The 24,644-nt window shown below is 38.3% G+C and overlaps 5 protein-coding genes and 1 pseudogene across 10 annotated transcripts; 4 read left to right on the forward strand and 2 right to left on the reverse strand.

Annotated features, from left to right (window-relative positions):
• Window positions 1-387: 387 nt before the first annotated feature.
• Window positions 388-1,282, forward strand: LOC103854891 (annotated as a pseudogene).
• On the forward strand, window positions 1,125-12,435 carry LOC103854890 (calcium-dependent protein kinase 12). 5 transcript variants are annotated; one of them, XM_033284513.1, is made up of 8 exons: window positions 1,125-1,294; window positions 1,457-1,483; window positions 1,902-2,452; window positions 2,592-2,735; window positions 2,820-2,972; window positions 3,052-3,335; window positions 3,419-3,643; window positions 3,715-3,970. In XM_033284513.1, the coding sequence occupies exons 3-8, from the start codon at window positions 1,924-1,926 to the stop codon at window positions 3,832-3,834; spliced, it is 1,455 nt and encodes a 484-aa protein (XP_033140404.1). In that variant the 5' UTR covers window positions 1,125-1,294; window positions 1,457-1,483; window positions 1,902-1,923; the 3' UTR covers window positions 3,835-3,970. The 5 variants fall into 5 exon arrangements, with proteins under 5 accessions (XP_033140404.1, XP_033140405.1, XP_009130108.2 ...); XM_033284514.1 differs by lacking the exons at window positions 1,125-1,294; window positions 1,457-1,483 and adding an exon at window positions 12,083-12,435 and having other exon boundaries at window positions 1,908-2,452; window positions 3,715-3,777; window positions 3,817-3,839; XM_009131860.3 differs by lacking the exons at window positions 1,125-1,294; window positions 1,457-1,483 and adding an exon at window positions 7,663-7,784 and having other exon boundaries at window positions 1,908-2,452; window positions 3,715-3,777; window positions 3,817-3,847.
• Window positions 5,069-12,193, forward strand: LOC103854894 (calcium-dependent protein kinase 12). The gene is made up of 8 exons (XM_033284510.1): window positions 5,069-5,207; window positions 5,392-5,474; window positions 9,945-10,485; window positions 10,785-10,928; window positions 11,044-11,196; window positions 11,285-11,568; window positions 11,643-11,867; window positions 11,951-12,193. Exons 3-8 carry the CDS (start codon window positions 9,957-9,959, stop codon window positions 12,080-12,082), a joined length of 1,467 nt encoding a protein of 488 aa, XP_033140401.1. The 5' UTR covers window positions 5,069-5,207; window positions 5,392-5,474; window positions 9,945-9,956; the 3' UTR covers window positions 12,083-12,193.
• LOC103854893 (calcium-dependent protein kinase 12) lies at window positions 5,984-7,902 on the forward strand. Its single transcript, XM_033284533.1, has 6 exons — window positions 5,984-6,351; window positions 6,465-6,608; window positions 6,690-6,842; window positions 6,913-7,196; window positions 7,280-7,504; window positions 7,575-7,902. Exons 1-6 carry the CDS (start codon window positions 6,042-6,044, stop codon window positions 7,737-7,739), a joined length of 1,281 nt encoding a protein of 426 aa, XP_033140424.1. The 5' UTR covers window positions 5,984-6,041; the 3' UTR covers window positions 7,740-7,902.
• On the reverse strand, window positions 12,220-19,935 carry LOC103854895 (26S proteasome non-ATPase regulatory subunit 14 homolog). 2 transcript variants are annotated; one of them, XM_033284565.1, is made up of 7 exons: window positions 19,656-19,935; window positions 18,989-19,166; window positions 18,802-18,883; window positions 18,182-18,211; window positions 12,909-13,055; window positions 12,653-12,820; window positions 12,220-12,571 (listed from the first exon to the last, which is right to left on the reverse strand). In XM_033284565.1, the coding sequence occupies exons 1-7, from the start codon at window positions 19,783-19,785 to the stop codon at window positions 12,380-12,382; spliced, it is 927 nt and encodes a 308-aa protein (XP_033140456.1). In that variant the 5' UTR covers window positions 19,786-19,935; the 3' UTR covers window positions 12,220-12,379. The 2 variants fall into 2 exon arrangements, with proteins under 2 accessions (XP_033140456.1, XP_009130109.1); XM_009131861.3 differs by having other exon boundaries at window positions 12,909-13,060; window positions 18,187-18,211; window positions 19,656-19,927.
• A 407-nt stretch (window positions 19,936-20,342) lies between these two features.
• LOC103854896 (uncharacterized protein At5g08430) lies at window positions 20,343-24,597 on the reverse strand. The gene is made up of 8 exons (XM_009131863.3): window positions 23,051-24,597; window positions 22,362-22,964; window positions 22,179-22,288; window positions 21,892-21,951; window positions 21,734-21,784; window positions 21,571-21,641; window positions 21,158-21,480; window positions 20,343-20,900 (listed from the first exon to the last, which is right to left on the reverse strand). Exons 1-8 carry the CDS (start codon window positions 23,199-23,201, stop codon window positions 20,545-20,547), a joined length of 1,725 nt encoding a protein of 574 aa, XP_009130111.2. The 5' UTR covers window positions 23,202-24,597; the 3' UTR covers window positions 20,343-20,544.
• Between the last annotated feature and the right edge of the window lie 47 nt (window positions 24,598-24,644).

The following is a 24,644-nucleotide window of genomic DNA, read 5'->3' on the forward strand; positions in this document are numbered from 1 at the left end:
CACGCGATCGATTGATTCCTCCTCCTCCTCCTCTTCGACTCCATATCCCTCACAGGTAAAAATCGTTTTCTCAAGCACTATACTTTCTCTATTTCTCGGATTGTCCTTGCTCGAAGTAAACTTCCAACGATTCGTATGGTTTTCACTTTAATTCGAGATGTAATGTTTTGAGCCAATATAATTTTAGGGGTTTGTTATAATATTCGTTAATGTTTAAGATTAGTTCATAATAGCCTTTAAGAACCTTGAACGAGAGACTTTTTTTTTTTGAATATACTGCATTTTGCTGTTAATTTCTTGTTAGATTATTTAAGTTTAATATTCTGATTCGTGGCTACGTTTAATAGCAATAAAGATAACTCCTTTGTGGTTTTGTGCAATAGAAGAATGGAGGGTTTTGTGGATCACTATATAGTTCTTGGCTTACCCCTCTGGAGAGGAAGCTCTGAAGCTTAGCGAGAAGGAGATTACGAAAGCTTACAAGTTGAAAGCTTTGGTCTTGCATCCAGATAAAACGCCCTGATGATCCCAACGCTCACGAGAAGTTTCAGAGGGTCAAGACATCTTACGAGGTTCTCAAAGATGAGAAGGGACGGAAGCTGTTTAATGAGCTTCTTAGAATCCAGCGCGAGAAACAGGAGAAGAAATATCAAGTGGATTCCAAGAGGAGGAAAGGGAGCGTTCTGGTTTTGCTCCTACTCGTGCGGCTAGGGGTTGTGATGAAGAGGAGAGGATTGCGAGGAAGGTTAAGGAGGAGGTGGATAGGATACGTGCGGTGTATGCGAAGAAGAGAGGTGGGTTTGAAACCCCGGAGAGTGGTGGTGTTGATGGGAAGAAAAAAGAAAATAGAAGTAGAGCTGGTGCTGGTGTTCAACTTGATAAAGAGAGAGGGTTGAAGGTTTCTTGGGATACAACTGGTGAAGGTTATACAGTGGGGAGGCTGAGAGAAGTGTTTGGTGGCGTTGAAGATGTTGTCATCAGGAGTACTAAAAAGAAATGCTCTGCTCTTATTGTAATGGCTACAAAATGCTGTAAGTTGTTAACTTGGTTTCTCTCGTTTTTTATGTCAATAATCTAGTAGTGGTTTATTTCATTTTGTTTTTATTTTCTCTCTTGTAGGTAGCAGCGACTAGAACATTGTGTGGTGATCTCTCTAATCCATTGCTGGTTGTACCTCTTCAGAGAGCCCAAACCGATTTCGTGACCGCTGAGAAAACTTCAGAAGTAGAACCGCAGAGCAATTGGTATTGGTTATCAAGCTTATGAAGACCAGGTCATGGAAAGACTGAGAAAGGTATTTCTACTCAAATTCATGTTGTTTGGTGTTTAGTGTTTAATCTCTAGTGTTCAATGTTTAGTGTTTAAATTTTGATGTTTAGGGTAGTGGTTACGGTTTTTAATTGAATTTTTTCTTTAAAAACTCTGATATATATTACTTTTTCATGTTGAATAATAGGCGGGTATGAACCAGAAACGATAATGGAGCAAGGCCAAAGTGAAAGTGGTCGTCCCTCACAGCCTCGTTGAACAAGGTTTTGCGTACATCCAAAGTCATATCAATTATTTTGAAGAAAACACACACAACGTGTTGAAAATATATAATTTATATTTTGCGATATATATTATTCAAGTTTGAGAGAAACAGGCAGTGTAATGCGATCATCTGAACACGTTTTGCCATTATCCAGTGTCCTAGGAAGCGAGCACGTAGATACCTACTATACATAAAAATATTTACTTGATTTTATTGGTCAATGAAAAGTTAAATTAATTCATATATATCTGTAACAGCTAATTATGTTTTGCTAGTGATTATATTTTCATTTGCCCAATAAAAGTGGTCTCTCTTCAAATTCAAGTCGGTTTCTTTCCTTACTATTTTCTTCTTCCTCTGCTTAAACAGAAAAGTCAGGCTCTCAGACTATGGCCAGCGAGTCAAGAACCAGATGGGTTTTACCTTACCGGACCAAGAACTTGAAAGACGATTACTTACTTGGTCGTGTGCTCGGACAAGGACAGTTTGGAACCACTTTCCTCTGTTCCCATAAGGAGACTGGTCAAAAGCTTGCCTGCAAATCCATACCTAAGAGGACGCTCCTTTGTCAAGAAGATTGCGACCAGGTTTTGAGGGAGATCCAGATAATGCATCACTTGTCTGAATACCCCAACGTTGTCCGGATACACAGCACGTACGAGGATGCTACTAGCGTGCACCTTGTGATGGAGCTTTGCGAAGGTGGTGAGTTGTTTGATAGAATCGCGGAGAAAGGTAATTACAGTGAGAGAGATGCTGCTAAGGTTATCAAGACTATTGTTAGCGTCGTTGAGGCTTGTCACTCTCTTGGTGTTATGCATAGAGATCTTAAGCCTGAGAACTTCTTGTTCTCTTCTGATGATGAAGATGCTTCTCTTAAATCTACAGACTTTGGCGTCTCTGTTTTCTGCGAACCAGGTCTGATTTTGATTCTTTCCTCCTTTGCACATCCTTCTCCTTCTCTGGTTTCGTCCATGATTGTGTTGTTGGACACTGTGTCATTGAACCCTTGCTTAAAGAACTTGTTGTGACTGTGAGTTTTTTTTGTTTTTGTCAGGCACAACGTTTTCAGAACTTGTTGGAAGTGCCTACTATGTAGCACCTGAAGTGTTACTTAAGCATTACGGCCGTGAATGTGACGTATGGAGCGCTGGAGTTATCCTCTACGTTCTGTTATGTGGTTTTGCTCCTTTCGATGCTGGTCAGATTCTTTCTTTCTCTTTAAAGATATGTATAATCGCAGCGTGTTCACGCTCTCATCTCATGTGTCCTATTTTGTAACCAGGAACTGATAATGGGATCTTTAGAGAGATTTTACTGGGAAAGCTGGACTTTGAGACCGATCCTTGGCCTAGCATTTCAGAAAGTGCCAAGGATCTTACAATGAAAATGCTCGAGAGCGATCCAAAGAAGAGACTAACTGCTCATCAAGTCTTGTGTAAGCTCTCTTGCTTGTTGGGTTTAGCTGCTAAAGATGATGTATAATAGTGGTGATTCATGTGTTCTTATATTCTCAGGTCACCCATGGATTGTGGATGATACGGTTGCTCCAGATAAACCATTGGACTTTGCAGTAGTGTCTCGCTTGAAAAGGTTCTCTGCAATGAACAAACTTAAGAAGATGGCTTTACGCGTAGTTGCAGAGAGACTATCTGAGGAAGAAATTGGTGGGCTCAAAGAACTGTTCAAGATGATAGACAGAGACAACAGTGGGACCATCACGTTTAAAGAGTTGAAAGATTGTATCAGACGTGTTGGGTCAGAGCTTGTGGAATCAGAGATCCAAGAACTCTTGCAAGCAGTAAGTAGCAACTCTCTTCTTATTGTCAACTTTCACTATTCAGTCTTATCTAATACCATATTATGATTGTGTGTGTGTATTAGGCTGATGTTGATGGGAGTGGAACAATTGACTATGGAGAGTTTTTGGCTGCAACAATCCACTTGAACAAGCTGGAGAGAGAGGAGAATCTAGTGGCTGCATTCTCTTTCTTTGACAAAGATTCAAGTGGCTGCATCACTCTGGAAGAACTCCAACAGGCTTGGAAGCAGTTTGGTATAAAAGATTCAAATCTTGATAAAATGATCAAAGACATCGACCAAGACAATGTAAGATAGATCTTTTACTGTTTCCTTGTGAAGTAGCTGAGAGGAAGTTTAATGGTGTTTGATTCTTGTAGGATGGACAAATAAACTATGGAGAGTTTGTGGCAATGATGAGGAAAGGAAATGGCAATGTTGGGATCAGCCGGAGAACAATGAGGAACACACTCAACTTTGAGAATTTTCTTCCTGAATGAATGACTAAACTTTCTGTTTCGGTTTTAAAACCAGTTATGTTTTCAATAAAACCAATTATGAGGAGTGTAATTGGAATCATGCTCTTAACAATTATCAATTGTTGATCTTGCCAGTTTTTGTTTTTTTTGGGTATCATTGTTCTTACCAGTTAGCAGAGGTTCTCTGTTACAAAATGGTGTTTGGACTTAATGTGTCTTGAAATGTTGAATTTAATAACTTTACCGATACAGTTTAACAAGTAAAAACAAAAACAAAAAGAAATTAAGAAACTATAACTTAGTTTAGAGAGAGGGAGAAAATATTAGTTTTTCTTCTTTACCAGTGGGTCAAGCATTTCCTCAAAATGCATCTTCTCAACTCCTTCCTCTCCTCTTCAAGCCCATTTTGAACATTCAAAGTAGCCCATTTTAAACCTTCAAAGCGACCCACTTAAAACTATAAACGACGTCGTATATGGAGGTTGAGAAAGAGCATCTAATTCAAAAATCTGAAGCAAGTTCCATCTTCTTCAATCCACAACGAATCACGCGATCAATTGATCCTTCTTCTTCAACAGGTACCTCGATTTCTCATGCGCGAGAGACTTTCTCTATTCCTCCGATTGCTCTTGCTCGAATGAATCCAGTTCTAGTGTTCCGCTTTGATTACTAGAGTTTTTCACTCTAATTCGAAACAGTTTTGATCGGATTTGTATATCTCAATCCAATAGAATTTGAGGTTTTTATAGTGTAATATCCATTGATGTTTAAGGTTAGTTCGAAACCTTTTTTTGAATAAACTGCTCTGAAATTGAGAAAAGCTTCTTCACCAAGATTAGCAAAGGTCTCTTTAACATATTCAAGTTTACAATTTTGATTGGTGGGTAGGGTTTAATTGCACAGAAGAAGAGGATAGAGATTAGAGAGAGAGATGGATGGTTTTGTGGATCATTATATAGTTCTAAGGGTTATCCTCTGGAGAGGAGAAACTCTGAAGCTTACCGAGAAGGAGATTTCTAAAGCATACAAGTTGAAAGCTTTGGTCTTGCATCTGGGTAAATGTCCAGATGATCTGATCTTATTATTGTAATGGCTACAAAAGAAGAAGCTGTGAGTATCAACTTGGTTTCTTCTCTCGTTTTTTTTTTGTTATATGTCAAAAAAATCAAATGGTGGATTACTTCTTTTTACGAGAACATTGTGTAGTGATCTCTCTAATCCATTGCTAGTTTTACCTCTTCAGAGAACCAAACCGGTTTTTTGACCGCCAAGAAAAATCTACCGAAGCAGAGCAACATGGTTGGTGCTAATGCTCAAAAAAAGAAAGAAAAAAAGACATGGTTGGTGATGGTTATCAAGCTTATGAAAACGATGTCATGGAAAGACTGACAAAGGTATTTTCTACTTAGTGTTTAGTTGTTTATGCTTTAGTGTTTAGGGTCTAAGATTTAATGGTTTATGATTCAGGTTTTAGTGTTTAGAGTTTAAAGTTTAGTGTTTAGGTTTTAAGTTTTTTTATTAAATTTTCTTTTCAAAAACTCTGATATATATATTACTCTTTTTTCTTGTATGAACCAGAAACGATAATGGAATAAGCCACATGATCAAGAGTTGAGCTTCTTTTAGGCCAATGGTCCTCCCTCATAGCCTCGTTAAACAAGGTTTTGCGTACATCCAAAGTCATATCAATTATTTTGAAGAAAACACACAACGTGTTCAAAATATATAATTTATATTTTTACTCTATATATTATTCACGTTATGGCATGAAATGAGACCATCTGAACACGTTTTGCCATTATCCTGTGTCCTAGGAAGCGAGCACGTAGGTACCTACTATCCATAAACATATTAACTTAATCGTTTTGGTCAATAAAAATATCTGTAACAACAGGTAATGATTACTATTTGATTATATTTTCATTTGCCTGATAAAAGTGGTCTTCACTTGTCTCTCTTCATTGCCTTTAAGTCAGTTTCTTTCCTCATTATCTTCTTCTTCCTCTTCTATGGCCAGCTAGTCAAGAACCAGATGGGTTCTACCTTACAAGACCAAGAACTTGAAAGACGATTATTTTCTTGGTCGTGTGCTCGGACAAGGACAGTATGGAACCACTTTCCTCTGTACCCATAACGAGACGGGTCAAAAGCTTGCCTGCAAATCCATACCCAAAAGGAAGCTTCTTCGTCAAGAACATTTCGACCGTGTTTTGAGGGAGATCCAAATAATGCATCACTTGTCTGAAAACCCAAACGTTGTCCGGATACAAAGCACGTACGAGGATGCTACTAGCGTGCACCTTGTGATGGAGCTCTGCGAAGGTGGTGAGTTATTTGAGAGAATCGCCAAGAAAGGTCATCACAGTGAGAGAGAAGCAGCTAAGCTCACCAAGACCATTGTTGCGGTCATCGAAGCTTGTCACTCTCTTGGTGTTATGCATAGAGACCTTAAGCCTGAGAACTTCTTGTTCTCTTCTTGTGATGAAGACGCTTCGATTAAATCTATCGACTTTGGTCTCTCTGTTTTCTGCAAACCAGGTCTGGTTTTGATTCTTTCTCTCCATGATTGTGTTGTGGGACACTGTTTCATTGAACCCTTTCTTAAAGACCCATGTTTTAAATGCTTATGTTTGTTTCTTTGTTTTTGTCAGGTTCAACGTTTTCTAAACTTGTTGGAAGTGCATACTATGTGGCACCTGAGGTTTTACGTAGGCATTACGACCGTGAATGTGACGTATGGAGCGCTGGAGTTATCCTTTACATGCTATTATGTGGTTTTCCTCCTTTCAATGCTGGTTAGATTCTTTCTTTCTCTTTTGTCTTTATATTGCAGCGTTTCAGTCTCTCTCGTCTCATTTGTCCTAATTTGTATCCAGGAACTGAACGTGGGATCTTTAGAAAGATTCTACAGGGAAAGCTGGACTTTGAGACCGATCCTTGGCCTAGCATCTCAGAGAGTGCCAAGGATCTTATAAAGAAGATGCTTGAGAGTGATCCAAAGAGAAGGCTAACTGCTCATCAAGTCTTGTGTAAGCTTACTTATATGAGCTTAATATAGATTCTTGCTAACGTGTGATTGAAGTTGTCTTGTTTTGTCAGGTCACCCTTGGATTGTGGATGATACGGTTGCTCCAGATAAACCATTGGGCTTTGCAGTAGTGTCCCGCTTGAAAAGGTTCTCTGCAATGAACAAACTTAAGAAGATGGCTTTACGCGTAGTTGCAGAGAGACTATCTGAGGAAGAAATTGGTGGGCTCAAAGAACTGTTCAAGATGATAGATACAGACAACAGTGGAACCATCACGTTTGAAGAGTTGAAAGACAGTGTCAGATGTGTTGGGTCAGAGCTTGTGGAATCAGAGATCCAAGAACTCTTGCAAGCTGTAAACTAGCAACTTAACTTTCACTATTCTTCTTAAGTTTTATCCAACATCATCTTATGATGTGTGTGTGTGTTTGTTATTAGGCTGATGTTGATGAGAGTGGAACGATAGACTATGGAGAGTTCTTGGCTGCAACAATCCACTTGAACAAGCTGGAAAGAGAGGAGAATCTAGTAGCTGCATTCTCTTTCTTTGATAAAGATGCAAGTGGTTGCATCACTGTTGATGAACTCCAACAGGCTTGGAAGCAGTTTGGGATAAAAGATTCGAATCTGGATAAAATGATCAAAGACATCGACCAAGACAGTGTAAGTGATATTCACTGTTTCCTAGTGAAGGAGCTAAGTCAAAGTTTGATGGTGTTTGCTTGTTTTGTAGGATGGAAGAATAGACTATGGAGAATTTGTGGCAATGATGAGAAAAGGCAATGGTGGCAGTGATGGGATCAGCAGGGGCACAATGAGGAACATTCAACTCTGGAATTTTCTTGATAGAACTTTCTGTTTCTGTTTTAAAAGCAGTTATGTTTTCAATAAAAACTAATTATGAGTAGTGTAATTGGAATCAAGCTCTTAAACAGTTATCAAACATTGTTCTCAGAGGTTTAGCTCTCTGGTACAAAATGGTATGTGGCCTTAATATAATGTGTGTCTTGACATGTGTGACATTAATAACTTTACCAAAGCAGTTTAACATGTGAGATTTATGCGGTTTAACTTTACAAAGTGGTGACATGTTGTATTAGTGTTGAATTACAATAAAGTTTTAATTCGATTTAACTCACAGTAAAAATTATGTAGTTATAAACCGTAGATTTATGTATTGTTTGTTGTAAAAATTTATTATATTTTTAAAATAATTGACAGTTAAAGTTTTTGATGTATAAGTTGAAGTATGTTTTAAAAATATGAATATCTGTAATAATATTATTTATTATAAATTTGCTAAAATAAACTAGAGAAACTAAAATAAATTAAATTTTAAAAATAATTTAATTTAAGAAAATATACATAAATATATGTATATACTATAACAAATGGTATCTATATATTTACAAATATTTTTGTGTAAAAACTTCAGTTACCAAATAGACAGTTAAAGTTATAGGACAATTTCGTTTAATAGTTTAAATAAAAATATTTTGAAATTTTATTAATTGATATTAAAAACAAGTGAAATCATGGTCATGTTACAATTTTATAAATTATTGATTTGTACTTTATAATGCATAAATTGTATGAAAATTATAAATGATAAGAATAATAATAATAATAATAATAATAATAATAATAATAATAATAATAATAATAATAATAATAATAATAATAATAATAATAGCAATTATTACAAATTTAATAAGAAAATTGATAAAATAAAATATTTTAAATTTAAATAACAAAAGCTAATTAAATAAATAGTAAATATTTTTATGTAAGCTTATTATTGTTACCAAACGTAATTAACATTTAAAATTACAGGGACTATTTTATTAGACAAATTCAAATAAGAAGAAGTTTATGCAATATTTTTCTAACAAACAAATAGTTGTTTTTTTTTTGTTGAAGAATTTTTACCAATTAAAAAAAAAAGAAACATGGGACATAATCTTAAAGTAACGTGGAAGTGGGATTTTAATTAAAAAAAAAATTCTTATAAACTATTAACTCAAAAAATGAATACATGGAATTTTCTTTGATGTTGAATAAGTGTTTGAGTTATCAACTTAACAAAAGATGTAACTCAAAATTGTATGTCAATTATAACACATAATAACTCAAAAAAATTGATTCTACTTCATGAATGGTGGTAATATTTTGAGTTATATTATAACTCAAACTAAATCATGGCTAATGCATGTCACCAATCAAAGCAGTTGTTTTCTTCTTTTTCTCTGATCAACTTCTTATATGTTAATTGTTTTCTGTAATTAGAGAATGTTCAACAAGTTTCTGTGTTGCATCCAAAGTCATATCAATTATTTTGAAGAAAACACACAACGTGCTGAAACTATATAATTTATATTTTTATCATATGAAACTCAAGTTTAAAATAAAACAGGCAAATCTGATATCATGAAATGAGATCATCTGACCATGTTTTTGCCATTATCATGTTGTATGTTCTATATCTTAGAGCATCTCCAAAGGCACTCTATTTTTTCCTCTATAATTTACACTAAAATAGAGTAACTCTATTATAGAGTTAAATTTGCTCCAATGGTTCACTCTATAATAGAGTTACTCTATAATAGAGTGAAATATAGAGTAATCATATTTTTTTACTCCAAATATAGAGTGAAAAAACAAGAATACTCTATATTTCACTCTATTATAGAGTAACTCTATTATAGAGTGAACCATTGGAGCAAATTCAACTCTATAATAGAGTTACTCTATTTTAGAGTGAAATATAGAGGAAATTATAGAGTGTGATTGGAGATGGTCTTACAACTCACCATGCTCATTGCACATTATATATAAAAATATTAACTTAATGTTTTTGGTCAATGAAATGTTCAATTAATTCATATATATCTGTAACAGCTAATAATTACTAGCTGACAACTTATTCAACTAAAACAACCAAGTCAAGTAATTAATAACTTGCCATTCATTATTCATTTAATGTGAAAAGAAAAGAAAAAAACTCAAATGGGAAGCTAATTCAATAAAAGTTGTGTTAAATTCCCTCTCTTCAGTTTCTTTCCTCATTGTTTTCTTCTTCATCTTTTCCAAAGAACAAGTCAAGACTCTGAAAACTATGGCCAGCGAATCAAGAACCAGATGGGTTCTCCCTTACAAGACCAAGAACCTGAGAGACGACTACGTTCTTGGTCGTTTCCTCGGACAAGGACAGTATGGAACCACTTCCCTCTGCACCCACAAGGAAACTGGTCAAAAGCTTGCCTGCAAAACCATCCCCAAGAGGAAGCTCCTTTGCCAAGAAGACTACGACGACGTTTTGAGGGAGATCCAGATAATGCATCACTTGTCTGAATACCCCAACGTTGTCAGGATACAAGAAACGTACGAGGATGATACCAGCGTCCACCTTGTGATGGAGCTTTGTGAAGGTGGTGAGTTGTTTGATAGAATCGCGATGAAAGGTCATTACAGTGAGAGAGATGCAGCTAAGGTTATCAAGACCATTGTTAGCGTCGTTGAGGCTTGTCACTCTCTTGGTGTTGTGCATAGAGATCTTAAGCCTGAGAACTTCTTGTTCTCTTCAACTGATGAAGACTCTTCTCTTAAATCTACTGACTTTGGCCTCTCTGTTTTCTTCAAACCAGGTCTGGTTTTTGATTCTTTCCTCCTTTGACTTTTGCATATATTTTTTTCTCATTTCATCTATGAGATTTTGGCTCCTATAGACAATATTAAGGGTTTATATAATTTTCTATATATATAAATTTGGGAACCTACGTATATATGCATTTTTTTAATATTTTGGGATCTATATACCAATAGTTCACTAGCCTATGTTCAGGACCGGCTATGTCTACGATTGTGTTGTCGGATACTGTTTCATTGAACCCTTGCTTGTGTGTGTTTTGTCCACTCAAATCTATGTTTCTTTGTGTTCTGTCAGGTGCAACGTTTACAGACCTTGTTGGAAGTGCATACTATGTGGCACCTGAGGTTTTAAATAGGCATTACGGTCGTGAATGTGACGTGTGGAGTGCTGGAGTTATCCTCTACATTCTATTATGTGGTTTCCCTCCTTTCAATGCTGGTTAGATTCTTTCTTCCACACTAGAGATATGTATAATTGCAGCGTTACCGTTACTAGGTTTGATTCATGTTGGGAGGGACTCTCTCATGTCATGTGTGTCCTATTTTGTATCCAGGAACTAAATATGGGATCTTCAGAAAGATTAGACAGGGTAAGGTGGAGTTTGAGACCAGTCCTTGGCCTAGCATTTCAGAGAGTGCCAAGGATCTTATAGGGAAGATGCTTGAGAGCAATCCACAGAAAAGGCTAACTGCTCATCAAGTCTTGTGTAAGCAGCACTTGCCTTTTGAGTCTACACTGTTAAGGATGGTGTATATTATTGCTAGTGTGTGATTCATATGTTTTTATTTTGTCAGGTCACCCTTGGATTGTGGATGATACTGTTGCTCCAGATAAACCACTGGACTTTGCAGTTGTGTCTCGCCTGAAAAGGTTCTCTGCAATGAACAAACTCAAGAAGACGGCTTTACGCGTAGTTGCAGAAAGACTATCTGAGGAAGAGATCGGTGGGCTCAAAGAATTGTTCAAGATGATAGACACAGACAACAGTGGGACCATCACGTTTGAAGAGTTGAAAGACAGTGTCAGACGTGTTGGATCAGAGCTTGTGGAGTCAGAGATCAAAGAACTCTTGGAAGCAGTAACTAACTACTCTTTTCTTACTATAAACTTTCGCTAAGTATCATCTTATGATGTGTGTGTGTTTGTTATTAGGCTGATGTTGATGAGAGTGGAACAATAGACTATGGAGAGTTCTTGGCTGCAACAATCCACTTGAACAAGCTGGAGAGAGAGGAGAATCTAGTGGCTGCATTCTCTTTCTTTGACAAAGATTCAAGTGGTTGCATCACTATGGATGAACTCCAACAGGCTTGGAACCAGTTTGGTATAAAAGATTCACATCTTGATGAAATGATCAAAGACATTGATCAAGACAATGTTAGTAGTTGTTTCACAAAGTTTTTTGTCTGTTTTCTTATGATGGAGCTAACATGAATGTGAATGGTGTTTGCTTCTTGTAGGATGGACAAATAAACTATGGAGAGTTTGTGGAAATGATGAGGAAAGGCAATGACAATTTTGGAATCAGCAGAAGAACAATGAGGAGCACTCTCAACTTTGAGAATCCTCTTCCTCATGAGCCTAAGGAATGATTAAACTTCTCATTTTACTGAATTTTTCTTGATATAACTTCCTGTTTATGTTTTAACACCAGTTATGTTTTCAATTAAAAAACAATTATGACTAGTGTAGTTGGATTTAAACTGGGACCCGATTTAAATTATTCCCATTATCAAACTTTGATCTTACCATGAGAGAAAGAAACTGAAATAGGTGCAAGAAAATAGGAATCACAGAGTACAATACCAACCTTATCAAGTGCTAGGAGAACACACATAAAGAGTTGATTCAACAGAATGATGCAGAAGAGAAAAAAGTGCAGACGACCTCTAGAAGACAACAGTGTCAAGCATGGTACCTAGCGTCTGAACAATGTTGGAAGACATCAAGTTGGAAACATGTTCTTCCAGATGCTTCTTTGCGTCTTGTCTTCCCACATTCACAATCGCCAGTTTCTCTGGTGACAACTCGTCCTCCTCTTGTACCGCCTTGTTATACTTAGCAGCTAAGTTCAACATTTCCTGAGAGACAATGCCAATGACCATGAGTGTGACATGTTTGAATAAATAAAAAGATTGCAAAATAATTGAATCCTTTATTACCTGCACGGTCTGTTCGTTTGTCTTGGAGTGGGTGTCAAAGGGTCTTAGGGTCAAACCATCTGTCCATTTCTTCTTGTGGAGGTTTAGTAACATCTTCTCCTCGAGCTCGTTCTTCCTATAGTTGATGGCTATTGAATAGTAATGTCTGTTCAATCCATGAATCAAAGCCTGTATAGTAGTAAACCAAAGTCAGTGTTAGAGACACCCTTTGACTGTGTTCCAACTTTATAAAAGATTTCACTAAGTGATCCATCACCTGGATGGATGGTTTGTTCAGGTGGCCAAGGTTGGACGTTGTCTGACGAGGTTCTTGCCCAAGTATAATAGTCTGCGGGTTTATCGAACGAAACGCATCAATCACCACTTTACCCTTCACACTCTGAATCGGATCAACCACCACTGCTACAGTGATAAGAACAGAGATGATTATCGAAGAGTATCCTCCCAACCGCCCACTCTTAATCTCCACACCCGGAGAGTTAAGCCATTTACAACAATCTCTGGATGCTTCTTTCTGTTGACTCTAGAGACCTTTTATAGTTCAAGGTCTCCTTTACAAATATCTGTAACAAACTCTTTTTGAATATAACTACTTGTTGACTAAGTCAACAGACTTCACACTTCAGTCTTCTCTTCTTTACTGTATAGCTTCTTTGTTCACTGCTCTCTTCCTTCTCGTAGTATACACTCGTAGTGGCATATCAATACCCCCCTCGCGAAGACCGAGCTTGCCCTCAAGCTCATAAGATGGAAACTGCACTTTAAACTCCTTCACACGCATCCAAGAAGTCTCGTGAGAAGGTAAGTTCTTCCAACGAATCAACACCTCAAGATGTCCTTCCTCACAATATCTAACCTCAAGCAACTCCTCTGGTTCCACCACTAACTCATCAGACTCCGACACTGTAGGAGGTAACGAAGAAACCGACTGTCCCTGGCCCACGACCGGTTTCAGTTGAGAGACGTGAAACACTGGATGTATCTTCGAATCCTCCGGAAGACGTAGGCGATAAGCAACCTGACCTATCTTTTCTAACACCTCATACGGCCCGTAATAACGAGCAGCCAACTTCTGACAGATCCTTCTCTGTACCGACTGCTGTCTATAAGGCCGTAGCTTGAGATATACTCTATCCCCAATAGCAAAAGTCAACTCTCGTCGGTGCTTATCAGCATTGGTTTTCATCCTTTCCTGTGCCCGTAACAAATGTTGTTTCACATCACACAACAAGGCATCACGTTCTTTCAACATAGTCTCTAACTCAAAGTTCTGCGTCGAACCATCCTCGAACCGCAATAGAGATGGTGGATCACGCCCGTAAACCATCTTGAAAGGAGAACATTGTGTGGCGGTATGAAATGACGTATTATACCAGAGCTCCGCCCACATCAGATACTTCGACCAGGTCTTAGGGTGAGCAGAAGCAAAACACCGTAGGTATGTTTCAAGGCAACGGTTAAGAACCTCAGTCTGGCCATCAGACTGCGGATGAAAAGCTGTGCTGAACCTTAACCGTGTTCCCGAGGCTTTGAAACAGTCACGCCAGAAGTTGCTCAAAAACACTCTATCACGATCCGATATAATAGACTTAGGATAACCATGAAGACGGACCACTTCAGCGAGAAACTTCTTTGCTACGTCAGTGGCGGTGAACGGATGTTTCAAGGGTAAGAAATGGCTGTATTTACTCAATCTATCAACAACAACCAATATCACGTTCACACCTGCTGAAGATGGAAGACCTTCAATGAAATCCATTGAAATATCATCCCAAATCTGAATCGGTATCTCAATCGGTTGCAGCAACCCAGCTGGAGAAAGTGTGGAATATTTATGAGTCTGACACACCTCACAAGCTGCAACATACTCACTAACCCGCTTGCGCATCTTTGCCCAGTAAAAGTTTGCCTTGACTCTCTTTAACGTCTTAAGAACCCCGGAATGACCTCCCAATAAGCCATCATGGCACTCTTGCAGTATCAAACCAATGTACTTTGAGTTTGAAGGTAATACGAGACTCCCTTTATATAACAAACGCCCACGACAGAGAGTATACCCTTCTTTGACTTTCTCATTAGTGCTCAGCCTCCCAATCAACTCTTGAATCCCCTGGTCTGCATCAATTTCCGCATAAATGTCTTGAAGTTGTAACGGAGAGTGCACTGTTAATGCCCTCAACCGAGATGGCACATCCAACGCAGCATACTGCACAATCCGAGAAAGACCGTCTGCGACTTTATTCTCTGCCCCCACCTTATACTCTATGTCAAAGTCATAACCCATGATCCTTGTTAACCACCTCTGATAATCCAAGGTAACCTCACGCTGCTCCAACAAGTACTTCAAACTTTGCTGATCAGTGCGAACTACAAAACGCCTTCCCAAAAGATAATGCCGCCATTTTTGAATTGACAACACAATCGCCATCAACTCCCTTTCGTAGATAGGTTTCAATTGTTCCTTACTAGTCAGAGCATGACTAAAGTAAGCAATTGGATGCTTATCTTGCATCAACACCGCACCTAACCCAAAACCTGATGCATCTGACTCAATCACAAATACTTTGGTGAAGTCAGGTAAAGCCAAGACTGGTGTAGAAACCATCGCCTTTTTCAATGAATCAAAAGCTGCTTGAGCTGCACACGACCACAGAAACTGCTCTTTCTTTAGTAACTCTGTTAACGGCTTCGCTAGCATTCCATAAGCTTGAACAAAACGACGGTAGTAACCTGTAAGACCCAAGAACCCGCGAAGGTCCTTCACCGTTCGAGGATGAGGCCAGTTCACCACTGCACTGATCTTTTGAGGATCAGTAGATACTCCAAACTCTGAGATAATGTGCCCTAGATACTCCACTTGCTTCTGACCAAAGGCACATTTCTTTTTATTGGCAAACAGTTTCTGCTCTTCAAATACCTGTAAAACTGCTTCCAAATGCTTCACATGTTCCTCCATAGATGAACTGAATATCAAGATATCATCAAAAAATACCAATACAAACTTCCTCAAGAACTTCTGAAACACTTCATTCATTAAAGCTTGGAATGTAGCTGGAGCATTGGTCAGCCCAAAGGGCATGACAAGGAATTCATAATGTCCTTCATGTGTGCGAAAAGCGGTTTTCTCGACATCCTTTTCCTTCATCCGTATTTGATGATATCCCGATCGAAGATCCAGTTTCGAAAAGTACTTGGCTCCATGCAACTCATCTAAAAGCTGATCGATGACTGGGATGGGATACTTATCTGGAATAGTAGCTCTGTTCAAAGCTCGATAATCTACACAAAACCTCCAAGAATTGTCCTTCTTTCTGACCAAGAGTACCGGGCTTGAATAAGGACTATGGCTTGGTCGAATTGATCCCATCGCTAACATCTCTTGTACACTTTTCTCCATTACATCCTTGTGAACTTGAGGGTAACGATAGGGTCTGACACTTACTGGGCCCATGCCTGGTTGTAAGGTGATCCCATGTTCTCTACCACGCACTGGAGGCAACTCAGTTGGCTCCTGAAACACATGATCAAACTTTCTCAAAACCTCCTGGAGACTTGCATGAACCTCAATGTTCTCCTGTAAAGCTTTAAGGGACTTCTGTGGTTGGTGTACCAATTGATCACCCGTCAGCTTAACTCGTTTCCCTTGATACCAGAACTCATACTCATGCTTCTCCCAATCAATTTGGCATTTGCCTAATGTTCGTAACCACTGCATCCCCAGAATCGCATCAATAGCACCCAATTCTAATACAATGAAGTCTGTTACAAACGTGACTCCTTGTAACGTGATTGGAACATTTCGACAAACTCCTCCTCCTTGAACAGATACTCCTGTTCCCAACAACACTTCCCATTCACTTCCAGTCTCCACTTTTAACTTCGTTTGCTTTGCTAACGTTGGTGAGATGAAATTATGTGTTGCTCCACTATCCAACATCACCACCATGTCCGTTTTCTTCACTACCCCGCGTATCTTCGTTGTTGTTGGTGAAAAACGTCCCATGAAAGATCGTAAGGAGATGGATTTCAACTGTGGTTCCCACACTATATCATCTTCCTCCAAATCCCAGACTTCTTGATCCACCAAAGCAACATCCAAGCCGTTAACTACAGTCAGAACTCGCAATTGCGCATTGGGGCATACATGTTGTCTCGACCACTTCTCGTCACATGTATAACAGAGTCCCAATCTTCTTTTCTCCGCAATCTGAGCTTCTGAAAGTCGTAACTGAGGGCGTTGTGGTCTTGTCTGCCTTGGTGTGGCCACTGGTTGCGGCTTCGCTATCCACCCTGCATTTGTATTGAAGTTGGAGTATGATTTACTCTTATTCTCAGGATGTCTCGATGTAGATGTATTACGGCTTTGCATTTCCTTCTGAATCACCGTAAACATCGAACTCGACTCCATCTGATACGCTGTGGAAATCATGTCCGGTAAATCAATAGGCTTGCACATTGTGACTACTTCCCTCATCTCCGCCGTCAATCCATTCATAAAGATGCCTTCTTTCTGCCGATCAGTCAACCCCTGCACCTGCGTGGACAGATCCTCAAACTTGTGAATATATTCTGCAATGGATCCAGTTTGTTGAACCGCAAAGAATGGCTGACTTGGATCGCGAAGTCGCACCCTACTGAAACGAGCAATCAGCCGATCTTTGAAGTCAATCCAGCTAACAAACGGTTGCCGCAGAATCTCACTGTTGAACCAACTCAATACGTCGCCACTCAAACTGACAGACACCAGTTCAATTTTCATCAGTTCACCATAACCTCCAATCCGAAAGAAACGTTCCGCCAACGCAATCCACCCGTACACATCATCTCCCGAAAAAATTGGAAGCTCAACCTTCTTGATGAAGCTATCGCGATCATCCAAAATCGGAAATCTAACCGTATCGTTCGCTTCCCTAAAGCTACGGCCAGGTTCCGTGTTCACGAATCGTACCTGAGGATCTTGTGTAAGATCGATCGCGCTCGTGTGAGGAATCACCTCCTCCATCGGTCTCTTATCGAGCTTCCGCAGGATCGCCTCGAACTTCAGGTCAAGTCGTTGTTCCAACTCCGTCATCGACGATCGAATCTCATCGATACTTCCTCTCAGCTGCGCGCTCGTCTCACGTTGCTCCGCGACTTGCGCCGAGATCGTTTCCAAGTTCCCGGACGGTAACGTCGGTCTCGTCATCGTGATCAGTCGCGATTACTCGATCCAGAACGCTCTCACGCACCAATTTGATAAGAACAGAGATGATTATCGAAGAGTATCCTCCCAACCGCCCACTCTTAATCTCCACACCCGGAGAGTTAAGCCATTTACAACAATCTCTGGATGCTTCTTTCTGTTGACTCTAGAGACCTTTTATAGTTCAAGGTCTCCTTTACAAATATCTGTAACAAACTCTTTTTGAATATAACTACTTGTTGACTAAGTCAACAGACTTCACACTTCAGTCTTCTCTTCTTTACTGTATAGCTTCTTTGTTCACTGCTCTCTTCCTTCTCGTAGTATACACTCGTAGTGGCATATCATACAGCTCGCTGGTTCAAAGCTTCAAAACTCTACAAAAGCACACAGGTTCTCAACAATGAGCATACACAGTTGTTACGTTTTAAGTAATCTCAAAGAACAAACACACAATCACAAAGGTAACGTAGCAAACATTATTACTCAGAGCTGAATCACACTCAGGAAACCATGAATCACACACACTCTCCTCTGTAACAACTCTCTAATTTCTTGATAATCTTCTTCCCCTAAACCCCTCGATCATATATAGATAAGCATCCAAGATAAAGTAACTAAACCATGGTTACTTTGCCACTTGTAGTCAGTCATCTTTAGCCGCTTAGACCTCTAAAACCATTGTTTGTATCAAATCCAATCCAAACTTAAGTAAATAAATACATAAGTCGAATAATACACACTCTACAATTCAAAACCACTTAAACCAAGGCATAGGACACAAGGAGTAAACATTCTATAGCGTATGAGCTATTAATAGAATCTGAAATAAACAGAAAACAACAAACTCTTAAGTCTGAATAGACACAAGGAATAATACTAAGCCATTAATACAGTATATAAAACAAAATGTTCACACAAGGAGACTACATATACAAAGTACCAACAGAGAAAGAACACTACACACCTGTTGAGTATTAATATCAACACCAGAAAGCCAGCAACCAAACCCAGGATGTGAATGGTACCAACCCACCACCATTTCAGGTCTGAAAACACAATACATGAACTCATAAGACTCACTAAGGTGCACTTAGATTCTGCAAAAGTGTAACCTTTAGATGGGTGCAGAGAAGAATGATATGAGAATCTACCTCCCAGTCTGTTTAAGCATGTCGAGCATATTAGTCTGGAAAACATGATCAACAGCTTCAACACTAACACCAGTCCCACTCTGAGGCATAGCGAACACATCCACAACCCTCACAGTGTACTCATCCACAAACTCTCCAAGCATCAACCCCATCACTTCCATAGGAACCCCAGCTCTTCCTGGTATACACCACCAATCACAAACTCAAAAACCATAACTTTCTTCAAAAACCCACCAAGCAATCCACGTGGCATTGATAGCTATAACAAAACAGATCGATAATCTACGAAACCCATCACAAACTCAAATACTCAAAACCATAACTTTCTTCAAAAACTCACTAAGCAATCCACGTGGCATTATAGAAAATAACAAACAGATCGATAATCTACGAAACCCATCACAAACTCAAAAATTCAAAATCGTAACTTTCTTCAAAACTCATTATGCAATCCACGTGGCATTATGAAAAATAACAAAACAGATCGATAATCTACGAAACCCATCACAAACTCAAAAACTCAAAACCATAACTTTCTTCGAAAACTCACTATGCAATCCACGTGGCATTACGAGAGATAGCAAAACAAATCGATAATCTGCGAAACGAATTCGAAATCCTAAGCACGAGGAAAGTGAAATTGGAGGTTTGGGATTGGTGATTGTACCGTGTTTGAGCATCTTGAGGAGAGCGAGAGAGGAGATGTAAACTTGCTCCGAGGTATCGAGAGTCGGAGAATCAGGCGATGCGTGACCTAATCCGCCGCCGGCGCCGAAGATTCGCTGTAATCTCTCCATTATCAGATCAAATCAGTCGTCGTAGGTTGCTTTTAGCTACGAGAATGTTTCCTATTAAACCTCGTCGAGAGAGTTTTCTTTAGGAACAAGACAAAGACGGACATGGATCCTTTAGGCGAAGCTATTTACATATTTAGTCCTAGATTATTTCCTTTTTGTTATAATAGACCCTATAATTATGCTTTTTAACTTAATTGCCCACTGGTGTTGTTGTGTTTATGTTTATATATTACTCTTCCGAAAGTAAAATTTTCTTGAATTTATTTTTGTTCTACAAAAATAGATTTTATATATTTTTAAGGTACTTTTATATATTATTTAAAAAATATTAATTATTAATATTTGAAATGATTAAATTTTATTAGTGGATAGCTATTGAAAACTATATTGAAAAATAAATTTTAAATTAAATAATAACTATTTGTTATATTTTTAATAAATGTAAAAACTCTAAAAAAATCTTACTTTTGAGAACGGATGAATTACATGATTTGTATAGTTTGGATAACATAAAACTTCGTATAGTAAACAGAACAACATGTAACACACAAGTTTGGATCAAGAATCTCAATATTAGTCCTTGTTACATATGTTTTGAATCAAGAATCCAGTTATTCTATCAATAAATCTTTATTCTACCTTCAGATTTTGAACATGTAACACATAGGTTTTCAAAAAATATCAGTTACTCCCAACTTAACAGAAATAAACAAACAACTCCAAGAACATGTTTTCAATAAACATAAGTTTCTGTTGGGATTAGGCTTTGACATGAGATAGGAGTTTGGTGAGGAGCACTGCAGATTCGATGCTGTTTCCTGTCTTCCAGACTTTGAAATCTGGAATGTCAACAAAGTATTCTTGGTCACTCCACTCTTTGAGATCTGCTAGGGAGAATGGTCCATGCGTTTCTCCTTTAGGCATTTCATAGCACCACATCTTCTTCTTTGGATCACACTGCTTGTAAACTCCATTGTCATTAGCTTCCTCTTCATCATCCTCATCGCTCAGTTCAATAATCTCTATTGAGTTTGGTTGAGTTTGAGGTTGGTCATAGATAGAGTCCTTGTTGTTCTTTGTGATGATGACGTCTTCTTCAATGAGATCTTTGTCACCTGCAAATGCAACACAACCCAAGAGTCCGGATCAATTCCAGAATGTTTCATTATGAAGAACCATACAAGTCAGAAGGTAATGGTTTAATCTAGCCAGCAAACAACACAAGAATGAAACCAAATGGTATAAGGACACATTCATCTTGATCAATAGCTTAGTCAAAACACATTTGGCAAAGACAGAACGAATATGTTTTCATTGGTTCAGACCATTCAAGTCTTATCAATCCACTGAAGTTACAAAAGATGGGACGCACCTGCAGAAGCAGCCCATGGTGGTTGGTCTTCTTCATCACGGAGCTTGGGAGTTTCAATGGAGTGATCTTCCACCTTCACATCAACATCTACACATTCTTCTGCAACAGCTTCCGGTGAATCTTTTAGTTCCTGTTTTTCGTCATAATGAGGCTCAATGGATGCCGCATGGTTTGGTTCCATGAAGTCATCCTCGATGTCCACATCAACATCTACACGTTCAGGTTCAGGTTCTTCAGCAATAACTTCTGGAACTTCAAGCAATAGCCTCGACTTTTCCTCCGGATTGCTAAGAAGCTCCCTCCTATCCAGATACTGAGATAGTGTGCTAAGAAGTCAAGAATCAAACCAATAGAAAAAGAGTCTCACCTCAATATACAATACTATTAATAATGCTTAAAGAAAAAAAGGATATTCTCTTTTCCATCCCTTTTCACTGGCCTGATTAATTTTCCTTCGCAGCAACTCAAGTTCTCTTGCTATCCACTATAAGACATCCCACCAAAAAGTTAATAGAATGAGGTAATGTTATTTGATTATCATATCTAATAAAGAGAGCAAGCTAGCAACAACCATACATGTTTTGTCACATCTTCATGCAAAGTTCTAACTTTTTCTTCCATATCCACCTGTCCATGATAAGTCAGAAGCATTATAGAATAAGAAACTAACGTGGGCAAGTTGAGCTATACAGTTTACTAGAGCAAGCTCTTCACGTCAAAATCAGGAAACTTACAACTGTAAGTCTCTTCACAGAGCCATTCTTCATTCTCTGATGCAACTCTTCACATTCCTCCTGCCAAAATTAACAAAAAAAAAACTGTGATTAATAAACAGTAAGCACTATATGTAAGATGCCACTATCTATTAGTAAAAACAATTTAATTAAAAAAGCCCACTGCAAACTTCTCAAGACACAGAGAGGAACAAAGTTTTTTGCACAAATAAAATATATCAAGAAACGAATATAAATCTTCAAAGAGCCTGAAGAAAGTGGAGCAAGTATAGCTCTGAGTACACCACCTGAGTGAAATCATCATCTGATAGTGCAGAGGAAGCAACATCCTTTAGATAATAACAATAGTTTGTAACCTGAAGAAAGTAACCATCAATCGGATTCCACTCCTTCACACCTAGATAACACACAAAAGAGAGAGTTAAACAAAGTCACAAACGAATCAGACTCAATCTCACATGAAAAGTTACCTGTCACGTGAACAAGCTGACAAGGATTCTTGATCCTCACGAAACTCCCCACAACTTTACCCTCAAACGTCTCACACGTCTTCGCTAGCTCCTCAACCAAACTCTTCCTCAAATACAAAAGCTTAACGTTATCCCTCACTATCGCAGCAACACTCCCTCTACGCTTCTTCTCCACAACCTCCTTATCTGATAAACACAACCTCCCCTTCTTATCATCCTCCTCCTCCTCAGAGCTGTAAAGATAATCAAACTCTTCCCCATCCTGATTCTCAACGTAATGCTTAGCCACCAAGTCAGGCAGCTTCGCCACGTTTATCTTCTGACACCCGAAAAGCAAACGCAGCTTCACATCGCAAGTTACTATCTTTGTCTTCTTCTTCGAAGGATGTGTTAGCTCCTCACGAATGTACTTTCTCACGATGAATGTAACATCGTACTCAGAGATCTTGTCGGTGGTGTCTCTACCGAGTGATTTTAGAAAGTGGATCAGATTCTTCGAGCCCCACCCGACAAAGTCTAGCCTTTTGGGTCTTCTCGATCTCTTTCTGCTCAAAGGTTGTGACTTTTCGATGTGAGTGTGATCATCCATTATAGAGTTAGACCCTGTGAAGGTTCAAAAGGTTGTGACTTTGTTGATGATGATGATGATGATGATAAAGGTTGGGACTTTTTAAACCCTAGTTTCGTACCTCGAGATGGGTTTGACGGAGAGGTGGAATGTTTGATCCGGAGGAGGAGCAAGAGGGCGGTGGAGAGAGAGCTGGCGAGTGACGTATGACTGGGACTGTGACTGGTTGGAGTGGTGAAGAAGAAGAAGACGAAGCGGCTTTTTTGCGGCATATTTGTTTTATTTTCGATTTATTGTTTTTTTTTTAATCCGATTTGTTCTGTTGGGCCTTGAGATTGGGCTTGGTATTAGTATTGGGCCTTGTTCTTCTTGAGAAGGATGAAGCAGCAAGAGAAAATTAGCATTTGGTTAAGAGGAACTTTCAAGTGTGATTCGTTGCTCATTCCCTTGTGTGTTTCAAGTTTGTTAATCCACTGAAGTCATTTACAAGACGACACTGCAAACAAAAAGAATAGGTTTTAGGAGGATTAAGATATGACAGTACTACTTGCACCATATTGAGCTATACTTTCACCGCACCGAACCAGTTTGTGAAATTTACGATTTTGTTTATATTATTTAAAATTTTCTTCGTTTAACTTTGCATAAATTATGATTAAATTGTAATTCATGTGATTTGAAACTTGGATGAACTATAATAATCATTTGGCGGAACACATTTCTAGAACACAAGTCATTTAGTTACTGTAAAATATAAAAACTAATAGTTTTGATTCTGATGTTAAAATAAATCATGTTTGTATAGTTTTTTTGGTAAAATATTTGTATAGTTTTTCCTGATTGTTCCAGTTCTTTCTTGAAAATGTGAAGTCCATCGTGGTGTTATGTTTCTGTAAAGACTGGTGGTGCAGATCAATTCCTGATGATATTTTTTAAAGATCAAATCCTGATGATACTAAAACCATCTCAACTTTAAATATGTAGATTTTTTTTTCAAAACAATGTGGTACACACATGTTTTCTGACATTAAACACGTTTTTGTTAAGTTCAAAAAAAAAACACGTTTTTGTTGATTTATGGAATGTATTGGCTACATTCGCGACTAACAAATAAGATTCGTCAATCATGATTGCTTAGAGGATTTGCACAATACGTGTTACAAACTATTGTGAAATAGGTGTATAAGTCCAGAGTTATTTAAACAAAAACAGTGATGAAATCAATAATGGCTTCTGATGTCCCAGCTTTTATAATGTAGAAAAAGATGCTCTTTTAACAATTCTTATTACACGATGCATCACTTGTCTGCTGGTCGAATTCTACATTGAACGTATATATAATTTCTCACTTTTAATTATTTTGTGATATCTTTATAGGAATGGTCCTTGGACAGGGGACCATCTTCCCATCTACAAACTTCTTCCACTAATCCTTCTCCAATCATCCTTTTGATTAATTATAAAGTTATTACTAAGCTAAGCCATCAACTGACATAACATCGTCGTTTCTCTAAAAGTTAATTTGTTTTAATTAAGCAAGCAAATATATTGACACCTAAGCTAAAACCATAGTTAAGAACTATGTTTGCGTGTTATATACATATTCAGAGGGATCCAATAGTAACAGCTAGCAAGACCTGGTAAACTGAAGCTCTAGTAGTCCAATAATATCAATTATCAGACTTTTCTCCTAAATTTGGTATATCGGTGGTTGA

The sequence above is a fragment of the Brassica rapa genome, chromosome A02 (genome assembly GCF_000309985.2).
Source record: "Brassica rapa cultivar Chiifu-401-42 chromosome A02, CAAS_Brap_v3.01, whole genome shotgun sequence".
NCBI lineage: Eukaryota > Viridiplantae > Streptophyta > Magnoliopsida > Brassicales > Brassicaceae > Brassica > Brassica rapa.

Excerpts from the sequence above, each read along its gene's own strand:
- LOC103854890 (XM_033284513.1), top strand. The coding sequence starts at position 1,924 with ATGGCCAGCGAGTCAAGAACCAGATGGGTTTTACCTTACCGGACCAAG. Across the intron at positions 2,453-2,591 it reads CTCTGTTTTCTGCGAACCAG|GCACAACGTTTTCAGAACTT; the intron begins GTCTGATTTTGA and ends TGTTTTTGTCAG. Across the intron at positions 3,644-3,714 it reads AAGACATCGACCAAGACAAT|GATGGACAAATAAACTATGG; the intron begins GTAAGATAGATC and ends TGATTCTTGTAG.
- LOC103854893 (XM_033284533.1), top strand. The coding sequence starts at position 6,042 with ATGCATCACTTGTCTGAAAACCCAAACGTTGTCCGGATACAAAGCACG. Across the intron at positions 6,609-6,689 it reads TTTTCCTCCTTTCAATGCTG|GAACTGAACGTGGGATCTTT; the intron begins GTTAGATTCTTT and ends ATTTGTATCCAG. Across the intron at positions 6,843-6,912 it reads AACTGCTCATCAAGTCTTGT|GTCACCCTTGGATTGTGGAT; the intron begins GTAAGCTTACTT and ends TTGTTTTGTCAG.
- LOC103854894 (XM_033284510.1), top strand. The coding sequence starts at position 9,957 with ATGGCCAGCGAATCAAGAACCAGATGGGTTCTCCCTTACAAGACCAAG. Across the intron at positions 10,486-10,784 it reads CTCTGTTTTCTTCAAACCAG|GTGCAACGTTTACAGACCTT; the intron begins GTCTGGTTTTTG and ends GTGTTCTGTCAG. Across the intron at positions 11,569-11,642 it reads TCAAAGAACTCTTGGAAGCA|GCTGATGTTGATGAGAGTGG; the intron begins GTAACTAACTAC and ends GTTTGTTATTAG.
- LOC103854895 (XM_033284565.1), bottom strand. The coding sequence starts at position 19,785 with ATGGAGAGATTACAGCGAATCTTCGGCGCCGGCGGCGGATTAGGTCAC. Across the intron at positions 18,884-18,988 it reads ATGCTTAAACAGACTGGGAG|ACCTGAAATGGTGGTGGGTT; the intron begins GTAGATTCTCAT and ends TTGTGTTTTCAG. Across the intron at positions 12,821-12,908 it reads TGAACAAACCATCCATCCAG|GCTTTGATTCATGGATTGAA; the intron begins GTGATGGATCAC and ends ACTACTATACAG.
- LOC103854896 (XM_009131863.3), bottom strand. The coding sequence starts at position 23,201 with ATGCCGCAAAAAAGCCGCTTCGTCTTCTTCTTCTTCACCACTCCAACC. Across the intron at positions 21,952-22,178 it reads CAGATGATGATTTCACTCAG|GAGGAATGTGAAGAGTTGCA; the intron begins GTGGTGTACTCA and ends TAATTTTGGCAG. Across the intron at positions 20,901-21,157 it reads ACCATGGGCTGCTTCTGCAG|GTGACAAAGATCTCATTGAA; the intron begins GTGCGTCCCATC and ends TTGCATTTGCAG.